This window comes from Vipera ursinii (genome assembly GCF_947247035.1).
Source record: "Vipera ursinii genome assembly, chromosome: 16".
In the NCBI taxonomy this organism is placed as follows: Eukaryota; Metazoa; Chordata; class Lepidosauria; order Squamata; family Viperidae; genus Vipera; species Vipera ursinii.
This window is the reverse complement of record NC_139529.1, coordinates 8,921,722-8,936,988: the sequence shown is the minus strand read 5'-3', so window position 1 is coordinate 8,936,988 and position 15,267 is coordinate 8,921,722. Positions and strand designations below refer to the sequence as shown.

At 55.7% G+C, this 15,267-nt stretch overlaps 2 protein-coding genes across 4 annotated transcripts; one reads left to right on the top strand and one right to left on the bottom strand.

The window, feature by feature from the left end:
- Positions 1–3,480: 3,480 nt before the first annotated feature.
- RBM18 (RNA binding motif protein 18) lies at positions 3,481–10,825 on the bottom strand. 3 transcript variants are annotated; one of them, XM_083374968.1, is made up of 6 exons: positions 10,684–10,825; positions 9,027–9,152; positions 5,617–5,743; positions 5,142–5,228; positions 4,675–4,760; positions 3,481–4,246 (listed from the first exon to the last, which is right to left on the bottom strand). In XM_083374968.1, the coding sequence occupies exons 2-6, from the start codon at positions 9,143–9,145 to the stop codon at positions 4,087–4,089; spliced, it is 579 nt and encodes a 192-aa protein (XP_083231094.1). In that variant the 5' UTR covers positions 9,146–9,152; positions 10,684–10,825; the 3' UTR covers positions 3,481–4,086. The 3 variants fall into 3 exon arrangements, with proteins under 3 accessions (XP_083231094.1, XP_083231095.1, XP_083231093.1); XM_083374969.1 differs by lacking the exon at positions 10,684–10,825 and adding an exon at positions 9,278–9,281; XM_083374967.1 differs by lacking the exon at positions 10,684–10,825 and having other exon boundaries at positions 9,027–9,264.
- MRRF (mitochondrial ribosome recycling factor) lies at positions 9,371–14,788 on the top strand. Its single transcript, XM_083374966.1, has 7 exons — positions 9,371–9,544; positions 9,927–10,097; positions 10,766–10,915; positions 11,468–11,586; positions 12,726–12,817; positions 13,949–14,108; positions 14,358–14,788. Exons 2-7 carry the CDS (start codon positions 9,935–9,937, stop codon positions 14,433–14,435), a joined length of 762 nt encoding a protein of 253 aa, XP_083231092.1. The 5' UTR covers positions 9,371–9,544; positions 9,927–9,934; the 3' UTR covers positions 14,436–14,788.
- The last annotated feature ends 479 nt before the right edge of the window (positions 14,789–15,267 follow it).

The following is a 15,267-nucleotide window of genomic DNA, read 5'->3' as shown; positions in this document are numbered from 1 at the left end:
CTGGCCGCCTCCGGGCGGCCCTGCTCCAAGGATCCGTTCGCCCGCCTCCCATCTCAATAGACCCGCAGGTCGGCCGGCCGGCCGGCGGTCCCAAAGACGGCGATGGGCGGCGCCCCTCCCTGCCCATCGGGGCTCCGGGCGCCAAAGCGATGCGCTCGTTTGGCTCCAGCCGGGCCGGGCCGGGCAAGCTCCGGACTTTGGGGAGGGCGGCGGCCAGGTGTTCAAAGGGCCCGCTGCCCCTTCCAGGGCTCCTAGGCAGAGCGCCAAAAGCGGAGCGAGGGGGGAAGGACGGGGGGGGGCGTTGGGGTCCTGGAATCGGCCTCCAGTCACCGCTGTGGGAGGAGATTGCCGGCACCGCAATTAAGCTCCCCTCCCCCCGCACTGACTTTTTTGCCCCGCCGCAGACGCCATCGGAAGGGCTCGCCGGACCGCGGGCGCTTCGGGGGTCTCGGCGGCGGGGCGAGGGGCAGCGCGGGCCGCCGCGGCTCCTGGATTTTCTTCGAGGCTCTTCCGACCCTTCCCGGGCAGCGGTTACGCTTAGCGGCAGCAGCGGCACACACACACACAGCCCAGCTCGGCGCGCCTTCCGCTCGGCCCGCAGCGGCCGTCCCCAGGGAGAGCGGCTGCTCTCGGCTCGGCTCCTTTCCCACGGTCGGCGGCGGAGCTCGCGGAAGGAGGCGAACAGGGGGCTCCATCCGGAGCAAAGCGGACGGTCGGGGCCTGCTCTGCTCGGCCCCGTCCAAGCGGGAGAAGCCGGCTCGGCCGTCGACTTTCGGGGAGCGGGGAGCCCGCGCCGCCGCCGCCCGCCTACCTGAAGTAGTCCACCTTGCAGAAGATCTCCTGGTTCTTGACGTAGCAGCTGCTCTGCTGGCGGAGCGGCGTCCGGCAGACCGAGCACTCCAGGCAGCGGGCGTGCCAGGTCAGGTTGTTCACCTGCGGGCGAGGGAGAAGCGCGCTAGGCGAGGCCCGGCCCGGCCGCCCCCCCCCCCGGCCGCCGCCCGCCCCTTACCTTCAGCAGGTAGCGGTCCACGATCTCCAGGCCGCAGCTGGAGCAGACGCTCTTGGCCCCGGGCGGCAGCGAGGACGCGGCGGAGGAGGGCGGCGAGCAGACGGAGGGCGTGGAGGGGGTGCTGGCGCCCGAGCGCGCCTCCTCTTTCTCCAGGGCGCCGGCCAGCGCCTCCCCGTCGGGCTGGGCCTGCGGGAGCGGAGAGCGGCGGGTCAGTCCCGGAGAGCCCCCCGCCCCAGCCCGCCGAGAGCCCGCCCCGTCGGAGGCTTACCATGGCGGAGGAGAGCGGCGGCGAGGCGGCCGGGGGGCTCCAGCCCCGCACCTACGGCCGCCCCGTCCGGACGACGGAGCCCACCTCGGGAGCGGCCATGGGCTCGGCGTCCAGAGACGCGCGGCGGGCGAGGCGGCAAGCGCGGCGCGTCTGAAGCAGCCCGCGGTGGCGGCGGGCGGGGAGGGCGGGGGAGGAGAGGCGCGGGGGAGGGGGGCACCTCGGGCAGCGGCTCCGGAGGCAGCCGCAGCGCGCCCGCTCGCTCTGCCCAGCCAGAACCGCAGCGGCACCAGCCGCGCCTCCGCCTCGCCGCCGCCTCCGCCTCCTCCTGCTGCTTCCCCAAGTCGCCGCCCCGAAGCACCTGCATTTAGCCCCGCCGGGCCCGAGAGGCGCGCGCGCACCTGGCAATCAGCCTGGCTGGTGAGGGGGGCAAGGACGGCACGCCAGCCTCTCCTGCGCCCCTCTCGCTGCCCCGGGAAGAGGGACCCCCCCAAAGAGAAGGGCCCCTCTCCTCTCCCAAGCCTCTCCATTCCTTCCTCCTCCCCCAATTTCCTGGCACTCAACAACCACCAGCCCCCCCCATCAGCAGCAAGTGATACCTGGAAAGGGGGGGGGACCTGAGCACCTCATCCTCTGCGAGGCCCCCCTCCCCTCTCCAAAAGAAGGAACATGCAGGCACATCCTGCCCATTGGACCAAACCCGCACTCTCCCTTCCGCCTGGGGAAGAATGCAGGCCAGGGCAGGGCAAGGGGACTGCCAGCTACCAGATTCCCCCAGGCTAGACCAGCAAGAGCCCCCGGACCTCCCCCTCCCCAAGCAGGGGGGGACCCAGTTCTCCAAAGAGCAGGGCAGCCCAATTCTCCCCTGCCATCCCGGGACAGGGGCTCTCTTCCCATCTCCCACCTCCTACCCCTCCTCAGCTCCACCCCGCCTGCTCGGCCTCACCTCAGCCGGTGGCTGCTCGCCCGGGGGCTCGTTCTTCCAGAACATGGGGGGCAGCATAAGGAGCTCCCCTCTGCAGCAGCGGCCGCCCAGACGCAACTCACAGCTGCTGCAGAGGACTTATTCCTCCTTCCCCCCTTTGCCTGGGACGATCCCCCCCCCGCCCCCAAGTTCCTCCTTCCTTGCTTATGCCTAAATGGGGCGGGGAGGAAGCACGCCAGGGGACAGGGAGGCTTGGCCTGTTTCTGCCCTGCACCTTCCCAGCACAGAGCCAACCGGAGGACAGCCTGCCCCCCACCCCAGGGTGTGCAGTTTCTTCCAGGGCCTGAGAAACAGACCACAGGGCCAGAGGGACCTGGGCCACGTCCTCTAGCATTCACCCCCCAGGTAGAAGCACCTGGTCCGGGAACAAACCTGTGACAATCCAACAGGTTGCCCATCTCCACAAGGGCCTCGGCCATCTTGGGGTTACCCGGCCGCCTCACCTGGGGTGAGTGGATAATCGGAGAGGGCGCCAGGCGGGGCCGTGGCTTTCCCCGAAGCCCGTTTGGAGGAAGTAGCTGGAGGCGGACAGGCCCCCAGATGGGTAACTGGGGCAGGGCAGGGCAAGAAGGGGAGGTTGTTCCAAGACTGCTTCTCCACAGGGCAGAGGAGCTGGGCAGAGACCGCCTTCCCGAGTTGCTGCAGTGCTTCAAATTCAGCCCGGGGCTTCTTCGGGCCTCCTTCCCATCCTGTTGAAATTCAGAAGCCCCCCACCCCCCACCCCTTGTGAATAGAAGAGTCCGTGCTTTTTGGGGAAGGGCGAAGACGCTCATTAAAAAACATTCCTCGCAGAAAGGGAAATGTAAAACGCCTACCAAATTGGCCAGGCACGTCTTCTCAAAGGCCGCACAAGGTTTTGGGCAGGGGAGGGGAGGTTCCTCCCGTCCGCCCCCTTCTTCTCTACCTAGCCAGAAATCCCCTCCGTGGCTCACAAAACACACAATCAGGGGTGTCTCTTCTCTCCTTACGTGTATGTGGATGCTCCTCTCCATTCGGCCCCCATCTCCAACTGCCTCCTCACCCCAGAAGCTCCCAGCTGGCTGCTCCCAAGGAAGACTTTCTCACTACTTCTCCACTCCAATTCCTTGGCTGGTCCTCTCCGTGCTAAATTACATAATTTTGGTGTTGTTTCTTTAAAAAAAAACCAGCCAAATGCTGATGGTTAATTTACTAGTTCTGAACTTAAGAGATTCTGATAAATGATCCAAGCGTAACAAGGCGCATTTTTAAAAGTGGGCTAAAATTTATTTCTGTGATGTTCCTTTTTTTTAGAAAGAATGGATACACTGATGCCTGGATGTGTTCAATGCAGCTGTTACTCACAGGGAAACATGACTAATTTCATTGCCCCCTTTCGGCATTTCCCAGGTTTCAAGGTGCAAGAAACTCTCTTTTGCTGGGAAGATCAGGCAACCCAAATCACGTTTCACTACTGGTTAGAGATAATATTCTGGGCAGACCATCAGTTCATCAAGACCTTTTGTTATCTTCAGGTCAGAACAAATACTGAAGTGGAGAAAACTTATTGAAACACACACGCATCTTGGACTTTGGAGCTGGATCTACCTAGCCACACGGGGGGGGGGGGGGGGGAGGGAATCTGGTTTTACTACTCAGCCAGTTGAGTTTGTTGAGATGCTCTATATAGTTTTTATGGGCGGCGTTACAGCTGATCTCCTTGGCGGAGCGTTGGCCTCCACGTGTGCAGAGGACGAATCCCAGCAGTCCAACAGGAGGACAGGATGGGGCCGTGCCAATCCTGCTTCCTCCTAGTCGACCTCCCACCGGCCCGGAGCGCCAGAGGATGCTGCTGACCGCACCCGGTCATCATCTCTTAGACTTCCAAGCCGCTCTGGAGTAGGGGCCAGTCCGTTTTTTCTCGGGGGCCTTGAAGTAGGCGTAAGGGGCTGCCGGCGGGAACTCGGTGTCGGGATTCTCTGACATCATTTTCAGCTTGGTTTCGATGGCTTTGATTTTTGTGCTGACGCTGCAGAGTGAATAACAGAGGCGGCTGAAACGTCGGCCCATTTAGTCCATGCAGGAGCTCCCCACCCCACCCCCGGTCTGTCCCTGGGTTCAAGCCACACCCTCCTGCCGGTCCCTTTTCTTTAACCGCACAATCCCCACATGTGCTGGCCTGGTTGTGAGTCCCACAGGCTCAGTCCCCAAGAGGTGCACCTCATTCTGCAGATCGAGGTTGTCAGGATGCTGGGAGAAACTCACGGTCCTTTCCCTGTTTATCCCTAAAGCCTGCAGCCTCTTCAAGAGAAAATTCTTTTAAATGGCGGGAAACCGGACGTTGGGGTGGAGAATGTCCCAGACCAATAAACCCCTTTTTCTGCTCTTCGGGGTCCCGTCTGTTCTAGCTGAGTCCAAAGGACAAGCCTACCTCCTACAACTGGAGGCAGATCTTACCTCAGGTTGGACTGGGGGCTCTCTGTGCTGGAAGACGGCTCCAGACTGATGGGAAGGGTCTTCTCGTTCTTATTCTGGTCATACCTCTGGTGGGGGGGGGGAAGAAAGAGCAGAAATTAACCCCCCAGCCACAGCAAGAATGTCCTTTTGGCCCTTCAGACGGCAACACCAATGGGCCATTTTTAGCAATGATGGAACCTCAGTGAACACAGGGGAGGTCAAGTAATCAATCAAGGAGAGAAGCAAGCTAGAACTAAGGAGAAATTTCCTGACAGCGAGAACAATCCGTCAGGGGAACGGCTTGCCTACACTGGAGGTTTCCAAGAAGAGACTGGACAGTCGGGATGGTGCTACAGGGTCTCCTGCTTTGGCAGGGATTGGACCTGGGACAGACGACCTCCAAGGTCCCTTCCAAGGACATCAGCCTTGGCCTTCTCCGGCACCAGCAGAGACGGGAAGCAGCTCACCTTGACCTGGGCGTGGGCCCACCGCACTACCAGCTTCTTGGCGAGTGCCAGCTTCCCGTTGAGGCAATGGATGGCCTGCTCTGCTTCCTGTAGGAGAAAAGAGACTTAGGAGAGAGAAAAGCTCTGGCTTTTCACTACAGTTCAGCCTCAGATTCTGTCATGTTTTCAAGGACAGGTATGGACCTGAACGGCTGGCAAGGGCTAGAGCCTGCAGAAGGCATCAAACGTAGGGCGCTGCTTTGAGCAGCTGAGTAGCAGCAGACCAACACCCCCTTGCCTTCCCAACCCTTCCATAATTCCTGGTTTTAGCCCTTCTGCTCCCTACAAAAAGTTTTGAAAATGGGTGAGGGGACAAAAGCCACTTGCGTCCCCAGCCAAGAAGAGTAAATGGTGTCCAGGTGATGGAATACTGAGGAGGAGGAGGAAGCTGAGGCTCAAGAGACGAAGGGCTGAATTAGCCAAAGGCTCCACCTACCTGCTTGGTCTCGAAGTTCACGAAGCAGTAGCCCCTGGGCTGCCCTTCCAGGACCCCTGACTTATGGAAGAGGAAGTCAAACTGCTTCACTTTGCCAAACTTCTGCAGGAGTTTGAGAAGGTGATACCTGGAAGAGAGGGTAAAGGGGTGAACAATTCTGTTACAGAAGCCCACCTTGCTCCACTAATTATAAACAAAAAGGTAAAGAAGAAAAGAAAAGCCGTGTTTGTTCCTTTTTTTTTTTTTTTGCCGGAAGGCATTTTCAGGACCATGGCCAAAAGCTGACATCCAGGGTCAGGTGGCCAAATGGAATATTGTAGGGCCAACATGGGGTCACCGGAGACCTTTGGGGAGTGAAGGGAATCTGCAGCTTCCCTGGCCAGCCGTACCTCTTCCTGTGGGTTCCCAGCAACGCAGCCATTTCCTTGAAATGACTGAAAAAACTGAGAAAATTCCAGGAATTGAAGCAGTCTCCCAAAGCAGGTAATCACAGATAATTTCCAGGAATGGGGGTGGGGGTGAGAAGCTGGTCTAGCCTGACTCATGCAAACTTTTGCAAACCGATACCACGACCATGGCAGCTAATCTGTTTACACACACACACACACATACACACACACACACACAAAGCAAAGCAAAAAGTGTGGGAAAAGAGTTTAAGAAAAAGAAAAAAGGCTTCTGATATTCTTCAGGGCAATTATAAGTACAGTTGCTTAAGCTCTCTCTCTCTAGTTAGATCATAATACTCCTTTCTATAATCTATCCTCACGTGGCAGCTAATTTTGGGCATCATCCCTACAATAAACCAAGAAACATTTTGAGCCACAAAAGTATGCCATATAATGTTGGCTTATTTATTTCTGGAAGTCATCTCAAGATTTATTAGCTATTGTTAGAAGCATAAAAACACCCCTATTCTCCCTCTGCCCCCTGCCTCCCCCATTATCTCCTCTCTTTGGCAAATGTGCTTGTTTTCCTGAGTCCCAAATGGCCGCAGCTCATCCTGTTCGCGAGCAACTCGCCTTGAGGAATCTGACTAGATTTCCTTTGGCAACCTTGCGGCCTGTTTTGGCAGGGCTGGGTTCATCAGCCTGAAATTCATCCGAACTCAACGTGGGGCTTTCCCTGCACTGTCTCTGCAGGGAAGCAGTAGCTTCCAAATACCCCTGCTTAAATTCCAGCCCAGAGGAAAGGCAGGAAAACGTTAAATCACATCAGCCCGAGTGCCAGGTAATGAGCCAGTTAGTCCCCAGAGTTGGTGATGGCAGGATTCTGGTAGGGGCAGTTAAGAATGTCCGTGGCATCTTTGTTTGCTCCTTTTGCCAAGCCCATTTTTACAAGCTCTTTCTTCCTTTGCAAGATGAACTTATCTGGAGCCTAAACAAAGAGAAACGACAGGCAGGAGTTTGAATCTTTGGTTAATATATGATAAATCTGCCCCCACAGAGATGCCTGTTGCGGAACCTATGATACTCAGCTCCGGAAAGAATAAAAATATTGTTTAGGGCAAATTGTCATGCCAGACAGATAATCAACAAAACAGCCACAGCTGCCATCTGAATTTGAAGTCATATTAACGGCAGTAAGAATTTGCACAGAACTTGCTTTATCGATAAGGAGCTACCTGTAAGTTTTTGCTTTGCTTTCATCCTCTACAAATTCCTCTCTCTGCCCAATTCTTCACTTCCGATATGGTCAACCGCTACTTACAAAGCATTAAAATAGTTTCTGAGTAACGAAAGAGCTGCATTACAGACAGGGAACAGGAAGTCGGCTTGCTGAAAATTGCCAGAGCTATTTTGATGGGGTACCTGGGACCAGAAGCCCCAGGCAGAGGAAGGAGAGTAGCCCCCCCCCCCCCCCGTTCCTACTTCCTGCCATCCGAAACACATGCAAGACAATCTGTCCAAGTCCCATTTCCTTTTCCGCCAGTTTTCCTCCTGGCACCCAGAGCGCTATTCAAACACCGAGTTGAAGGTTGCTTCAAACAATGCTCGTCTAAGGATGTGGGAATGGTCCCAGCCACATGCTAAAGCCATTTAGGCCGGGACAATTCCTCGGGGTGGATCTTGAAGCGAGAGGCGGAGAGGCCTCTTGCCTGTAAAGAGGCCCCACTCACTTCCCTCACGCTTGCAGTGCAAACAGGCTTGACTGCAGCAGGGCAGAATTCTCACCTGAAAGACAGGTAAATGGAATGAAACTGAAACTCACAAAAGTAAAAGTGAGCCAGAATGCAAACTGCAGAATGCAGGAAGGATACAAACTCTGTTGTGGCATAAAACATAAATTAAATGAGTTTGGCGCCAAGGGTTCCATTTTGCACCTGGTTGGGAGTTTATCCAGCAAAACTCTAAGCAAGTGTTGCAATAGCCGGGGAAGTGATCCACACAATGCCTGTTTTTTGGGACAGATTCCCAAGCCTGCCAATCCAACTGGCCCCATCTGTAGGCTTGTGCTCAAGAGACGCTTCTAACTTCCAAAAACTTCACAACACAAATTCATGTGCTGAAAAGCCTCCTCAGCGAGTGCCCGTCAGCTGAGCAGTCGCCACAAATTGCTCAACCCCAGAAGCCTCAGCAATACAAACACTGGGCCAAAAAATGGTAATTAATGCAAAACAGAGAAGAGGCTGGTTAGCGCAGCCCTGAATGAATCCTCGTCAAGAGGGCATTAATGACGGATTCCCACTTAGAGGCGCGATTAGGACTGTGCCCAGCTGAAAGGAAGAGCACTTGGAACAAAAAAGAGCACTTGCCGAGGGGAGAAGAAGATGGAGCCGGGCAAAAATTGCTTCCACAGCTGAGAGGCAGACAATATCGGGGAGACAAGACAAGACAGCCACTCGGAATGCATAAATTGGAGATTGTTTGGCAAAGTGGGGGGGGAGGGAAAACGGTTGCCCCAATGCCGCCAGCTAATCTCCCTCATCTCCCTCCGGGCAATCAAGCTCGCCTCCTCCTCCTCCTCCTCCTCTCTGGTGTTTAATTGCCCCACTTCAAGGGGCTCAAACACGTTAGCAGGCAATTTAAATGCACTAATCACGGAAGGCCAAGGGAATGTCAAACGCGCACCCACTTCGCCTTTAATGCCACCAGAAACAGAGCGGGCGGCGGGGGGGGGGTTTCCACACAGGCAGCTGCAGCCTTAGAGACGGGGAGGGGGCTGCCCGGGTCCGGATGGAGGGGGCAAAGGCCAGCCTTCCAAGGCAGGGGCGGGGAGGGGGTCTGCCTTGGCCCTCTCGGACCCCTCCCCCGAGGGTCCTGACCGAGGGCCAGAGCAGCCCAAAGAGGGGGAGCGGGGGGGGGGCGCTTGGTCGGGGAGGGGAGGGGGCGGCAGGAAACACCCGTCTTGCCAAGCAGGGTCTTGGGACCGAGGCTGCGCTCGACCCCGGGGAGATCCGGCGGACTCACTCGGTGATCTTGGGGTCGAGGTTCCCGATCCAGAGGCGGTGCCCGTCCTGCAGGGCCCCCTCGGACAGCAGCGAGGCGTTCTCCAGGCGCAGGCTGGGCGGAGGGGCTCGGGCCGCCATCCGGAGCCTAGCGAGGGGGAGAGGGCGGAGACCGGTCAGCGGAGGCCCCGCGCCTCTGGGCACGTGCAGAGTGCAGCCCCTCCCCTCCCTCCGACACCGCCGCCGCCGCCGCCGCCTCCTTCTCCGCCTCACCCGGGAGGGCCGCTCGCGCGTCACTCCTCCGCGCCGAGAGAAGCGAGGGACGTCAGCCGCAGCCGCCGCCGCGCGGGGGAATGACGTCACAGCCGCGCGACGGCCCCGCGCGCCTCTCTCCGCTCGCTGCCCCGAGGCGAGGAAGCGGGACCGTCGGCGGGAGGCGGGGCGAGCGAGGAGGAGAGGCACCGAGGGGGCGTGTCCCGGAGGGGCGTGTCCCGGGACTCTGGTGGGCGGGCCCGGAAGAAGCAGGGAGCCCAGCGTTTGGCAAGTATCGATTAATTCCGCTTCCAAAGCGGGTGGGCGATCCCTGCTCTCCCCCCCCAGTTTATTATTGATACGCTAAATTATTATTATTATTATTAATAGAAATTCAGCTTGGCTGGGAGGCAGGTTCGCAGGGAAGCCCACCCCCGGGGCTGCTGGCCTCCGAGCAAGCCAAGCTGGATTGCTATTATTAAGGGGGACGCGGGTCTCAACCCCTTTGAAAGAGCAGGACCCCCAGGGGGTGGGGTTCCCCTCTGGCATGCCCCTCCCCCCCAGGACCCCCCCCCCAGCCACGCTCTTCCTCAGGAGTGGGGCAGCAGCCCCCGAGCGAGCAACAGGGCTCAGACTGAGAAGGACTAACCGAAGCTCTGCTCTCTTCCAGGTGGCGCCATGGCCGGGCCCCTCCGAGGTCTCCGGCGGTTGCCGGCCCTGCTCTGTTGGCCCTCCTGGCAAGCCCCCCCAAAGCCCAGGCCCCTCCTGCTGCTGGGCGCCTGGGAGGGCCGGGCCCTTGAGACCCCAGAAGTCAGGACCCTGGCCACGAAGAAGGCTAAAGGTGAGGAACGCTGTGGGTGTCAAAGGTCAAGGAGGCGGAAGGGCCCCTTGAGACCACCACCTCCAGTCCCCCCTTTCCCGCCTCTTTGGGCCTGCTGAATTGGGTGGCTCACCGTCTCCAACAGAGGAGAACACGCCAAGACTAAAGCCACTCCATTCTCGATCCTATAACCCGTACATCCCATAACCGACAGTCATGTTACTTCAGATTAAGATGCTGTGGTGCATCAAAGGGAGAACAGCTGGAACGATCCATCCTCAAAGTCCCGAAGGTGCTTTTCCAAAAGGCAACTGGATTTTCTTGTCTTTTTTCCTCCTTGAAAACATTTTGCCTCCCATTCAAGAAGCTTCTTCAGTTCCTCTTGGATGAGAAGGAAAACATTTTCAAGAAAAAAAAAAACCAACCAAGGCAGTCCAGTTACCTTTTGGAAAAGCCTCTTTGGGACAGTCGTGAACTGGACGTTTGAGAATCTCTCCTGAAAGACGATCCAAATCTTTCGGGCTTTGCTGTCCAGGGTCAGAGAGTGACAGTAAGATGCCAAATATTGTCTAATGACTGAGGGCTGGATGGGGTTAGCAGAGGTGACTACGTGGAACAGACGGCCTACCTCAACGGTGCTCCTGGAGAAGTCCTGAGTGACCAGCGTGCCTTGGTTCTGCTCTCTGCAGCTAAAGGGAAAGGTCAGGTCCGTGTGAACATCAACATCTCCTTGGTGGAAGATATCATCAACCTAGAAGAAGTAAACGAAGAGATGAACTCAGTGGTCAAAACCCTGCAGGAAAATTTCAACAAAACTTTGAGCATCAGAACCAACCCAGGTGAGTGAGGATCTGCAGCTTTTGGGGCGCCGCTCCAACTCATTTGTTATTTTCTTACCATATCAAGTTTAAAAACATGCCGCTTAAAACTCTGCTTTTTTTGGCCTGGCTCTAACTCAGGGGTGTCACTAGACCACTATACAGTTTAGGAGGTAATGAAAGAGAACATTCTCTTCTGCCTGAAAGAACCAGGGAATGGGAACAGACTGGTGGATTTTTAACAGGCGTCGGATAATTCTGAAGGCAGCCGCTTGCAATACTCACCGATGTTTTTACTTCAGTATATTTTTTTTAGAAGCACCAAAGATCAAGAGCTTTCCAGGTTGATCCCCAAACTATGTAAGATGAATAGATGGATAGATGTAATAAAGTGCAATAAAAGCAGCAGACCCTAACTATAAAGAGAGGAGGAGGTGGCGACATGGAAAGCTGTGGGAAGCCACTTAGCGCCAGCCAATAAAGGGTGGCGTTATTAAACCCGACTAAGAAAAGCTAATTGCCTGTTTGGGAAGGAAGGAGATGGTTTCGCTACCGTTGTGTTTCTCATTTCAGGGGCTCTCGATTCTATCACTGTTGCCACCAAAGATGGGAAATTTCCATTAAACCAGCTTGCACAAATCTCCCAACACTCTGCGCAGCTCCTTGTGGTCAACATGAGCAGTTTCCCAGAAGTGAGTAGATTTCTTCTTCCTTTCCCCTGACAGACCCAAATCTCCTGATTCCCAAGCTGCTTCCCCCCCCCCCACCTTTGGCTTCACGTCTGGTTGTCACTGACAGCTGACAGGAAGACTCGTGTCCTTGCCCTGGCCTCTGCAGTGACTCAGACTGCAAGCTCCTGGGGAGCTTTTCTTGGCTTTCACACTTTGATATTACTGCATAAGCTGTGAATGACATCAGAGCTTGTGCAGAATCATACCCAACAACCACGTTTGCTTCGGAAGAAGAGGATTAACAGACCAGAAAGGAGCAGGGAAGCTTTTCCAGCGACTGGGAGTTCGAATTGTGCTTCCTCCGTGCTCCTCTCTAAAGTCCTAAGAGAACAAAACAGGGTGTTTTTTGTTAAGAGAAATGAGCTAACAAATGTGAAAGGAGGCCCACGGCCAGCTTAGGCGCCTCTGATGCCGTGGAGAGCACGCGGTCCTCGCTCTGCTGGCTGCCGAAGGGCTGTGTGTGGCACAAAGGCTGAGCCTGGGGGGGGGAGGAGGGGGGGGCAGGCAGAGGTTTCCAGCAATTGCCTGCCAGAAAATCCAGGGATGCAAAGAACAGGCCTGGTGCTAATCCCCTTTATTTTCACACTTGCCCGGTGCAATGTGGAACGAGTTAACGTGATTGAGGCTTCCCCCTAAGCCCCAAACAGGACCACGTGGGGGCTGTGGCAGCCAAAGGCCCATCCTGGAATCCTTCGTCTGCTTTTCTCCTACATCTTGCAGGAGTCCGGAGCCCCCGGGAGGATTGGCTGCTCCTTTGCTATCTGTGTTGCCTCAAACCATCGAGATGGTTTCCATCTTCCTTTCTGCTCTCTTCCTTGCTTGCCTAGTTAGTCCCATTCTCCTCCCCCCCCAAAGCCTCTTCAATAATATCTTTGATTGTGGGGGGGGAGTAGGAGGAGGGGGGGGCGTCCTGCAGCTTGCAACTCAGTTTGATCAAAGGGGCCCTGGCCGATGTAACTTCCTGGTCTTGCCGGTAACCAAACTAAATGTTTCCATGTTCTGTCAAGATGGATTGCTCTCCACTGATGGGGAGTCCTGGCATCTGGTAATAATTATTTGCTAATTCCCCCTGCCTTTTTTTTTTGGTTGCGTTGTTGCAGAGCACAGCTGCGGCCATCAAGGCAATCCAACAGAGCGGGATGAATCTCAACCCGGAAGCGGATGGGCTCTTGATTCGCGTGCCAATTCCGAAGTAAGCCTCCCCACCGCCTTCTCTCAGTCCCTCGATGGCAAAAGACCTTGGGCGGTTTTGCCTGCTTGGCTAAATGAATGTCCACTTAGAACAGTCAGAACTTCTCTGAAATGGCTTCTTGCCTTCTCCTGCGCTTTGGAAGAGGGGGTGACGTTGCTCTTGACAGGGGCTGCCTAGCGTGGCACCCCAGAATTTTCCCATTCCAAGCCAGCCCCCCCCCCCAACCCTCCTAGCTAGGCCTGCTGAAGACCTGCTTACTCTCCCAGGCCGTTTCAAATATCCCTTTAATGCCTCCTTTTAAACATACCTGGTTTGCTGAAGTTTTGCAATGTGCTTTGGTGTTTTAAATTAGTTTAAACAAAGATCGGGTGTTCGTTTGAACGCTTACAATCTGAGTCAGGGCCACATGGAAAGCTGTGGGAAGCCACTTAGCACCAGCCAATCAAGGGTGCCATTATTAAACCCGACTAAGAAAAGCTAATTGTGTGTTTGGGAAGGAAGGAGATGGAATGGGATCCCTTTGCTCCCATCCCCTCCCCTGCCAACCCAGTTCCTGGTCTCCTGCCCCTCTCAGCTCCCCCCCCCCTCCAATTCTGAAGGAGGCTGCTATTATCCTCCTAATTGCCAGGCAGCAGCCTGATTGTTAACATGCTCCCAGGTCATCTCTTCCCATCTGAATTCCTGGAGAGGAAGAGGAATCCAAAAACAGGCAAGTCAGGGGAGAGCTGAATGTCCTTCTCCCTCTTTCCTTTGTTTTAAGCAGCCGAGGGACGAGACCCACATGTTTGATTGCCAGGGTGCCTGCTGAGGGAGGGAGCCATCCAAATTGTGTCTGCTAGGCCACTGGCGTAGTAATCTCCACGCTCCAGAAGCTGTAGTCATTAAAAAAGCCAAAAATGCAAACTCTTGTCAGATATTATTCCAAAACATCATGCACCCAGTTGCTGCCCTGCCATCAGCCAACCGAGCTGCCTCTTCTGCGAAGTTCAGCCTTCTTTCTCCTTCAAACGTTTTCTCCCTTGTTTTCAAATTTTGCATCTCTGGGCATTTTCGCGCAGGGTTCTGTCGCGCCGTGAAAAGTTTAGATCTGTCCCAAGAGGCTGCTTTTCTCCTTCGCTTTTCCCCCGCCAGAATCACCCGCGAACACAGGGAGAACTTGGTCACGGTCGCCAAGCAGCTCACCCACAAGGCCAAAGAGTCTCTGCGCAAAGTGCGCACTGGGGCCATCAACCAAACGAAGAAAGCCAAAAGCACCACGTCGGAAGACACCATCCGACTGATAGAGAAGCAGGTAGAAGAGAATAATAGAACAATAACTTTACTGTCACTTTGAATGTACACTGTTCGGCATATGGCTTGGGTCCGGGATATCTGAGGGAACGCCTGCTCCCTTCGTCCTGTGCGCTCCCACAGGGAGGGCCTTCTCAGGGTACTGCCTGAAAATCCCAATGCGATCATTGTTATTAGCTACCTGTTAGGCGGTTTTCTTTTTTAAAAAAAAATAAAAATCGCAGAGTGTTCTTTTCTCAATTTGCCACAGATTCAGCAAATGACAGAAGACGCCACAGCCGAGATGGAGAAGCTCTTGGCAGCAAAGACGAAGGAGCTGCTTGCCTAACAGGGTCTCTCAGAGGTCACCACGGCTTCCTTTCTTCTGGCTAAACGGTCAGGGAGCCCCACCGGTGTCTCCACCGCAGTGAACCAGCGCTGGGCAGCAAACCAAAACTCAGGCTTAGCCTTTCAGCTGGGCTGGGAGAAGAGAACTTGGCTCCCCGGCAACTGTTACCTCAGCTCCGTTGCCCAAAGCGCAGCGTGGACCAGAAGCCATTTTGGAAAAAGAAGGATCACAAACCGTCATCGATTAAATGGCCTGTTGTGCCCTTGCTGCCTGACTTTGGGGGAGCAGAGGGTGCTGCGGGACTCGAGAATCTCTTGGGAATTTCGTCTATCAAATAAAGCAAGTCCGAATGACCTGCTTGTTGAACCCCTGGTTTTTGAGCCGCGTCAGAGTGCACGGAAACGGGCACATCCTGGGGAGGCTACTGGATCCCCACCTCACTCTGGGCATTAAAAACAGCCACCCTGTTGCAAAGGACAGAGGTTGGACCGGAAGACCTCCAAAGTCCCTTCCAACTCTGCTATCCTCACCACCTTAACCTAGAGACCCGGTGGGATGTGCTGGGACCGGCAGCTCTTTTCTGCCCAAAGCACAATTCAGTTCTGGTCTCCAGACTGAAGAGTGACCTTCCTCTCCAGTCCTAAGGACGTCCTTCCTAGCTTCAGGCCTCTTTGACCAAATTCTGGACTTTCAGAAGGGGTGATGCTGACCCAGAGGGACCAACACGTGGCTTGGTTCACATCTAAGGCTTGCCTGGGATTGACTTTGAGCCTCTGCGCTCGCCAAACAAGCAAGAAGCCACGTTTGGGCTTGGTGCATAAACCCTAGCTTG

Excerpts from the sequence above, each read along its gene's own strand:
- RBM18 (XM_083374968.1), bottom strand. The coding sequence starts at position 9,145 with ATGGCGGCCCGAGCCCCTCCGCCCAGCCTGCGCCTGGAGAACGCCTCG. Across the intron at positions 5,744-9,026 it reads CTCGACCCCAAGATCACCGA|GTATCACCTTCTCAAACTCC; the intron begins GTGAGTCCGCCG and ends CCTCTCTTCCAG. Across the intron at positions 4,761-5,141 it reads GGGCCCACGCCCAGGTCAAG|AGGTATGACCAGAATAAGAA; the intron begins GTGAGCTGCTTC and ends CCCCCCCACCAG.
- MRRF (XM_083374966.1), top strand. The coding sequence starts at position 9,935 with ATGGCCGGGCCCCTCCGAGGTCTCCGGCGGTTGCCGGCCCTGCTCTGT. Across the intron at positions 10,916-11,467 it reads GAGCATCAGAACCAACCCAG|GGGCTCTCGATTCTATCACT; the intron begins GTGAGTGAGGAT and ends TTCTCATTTCAG. Across the intron at positions 11,587-12,725 it reads ACATGAGCAGTTTCCCAGAA|AGCACAGCTGCGGCCATCAA; the intron begins GTGAGTAGATTT and ends GCGTTGTTGCAG.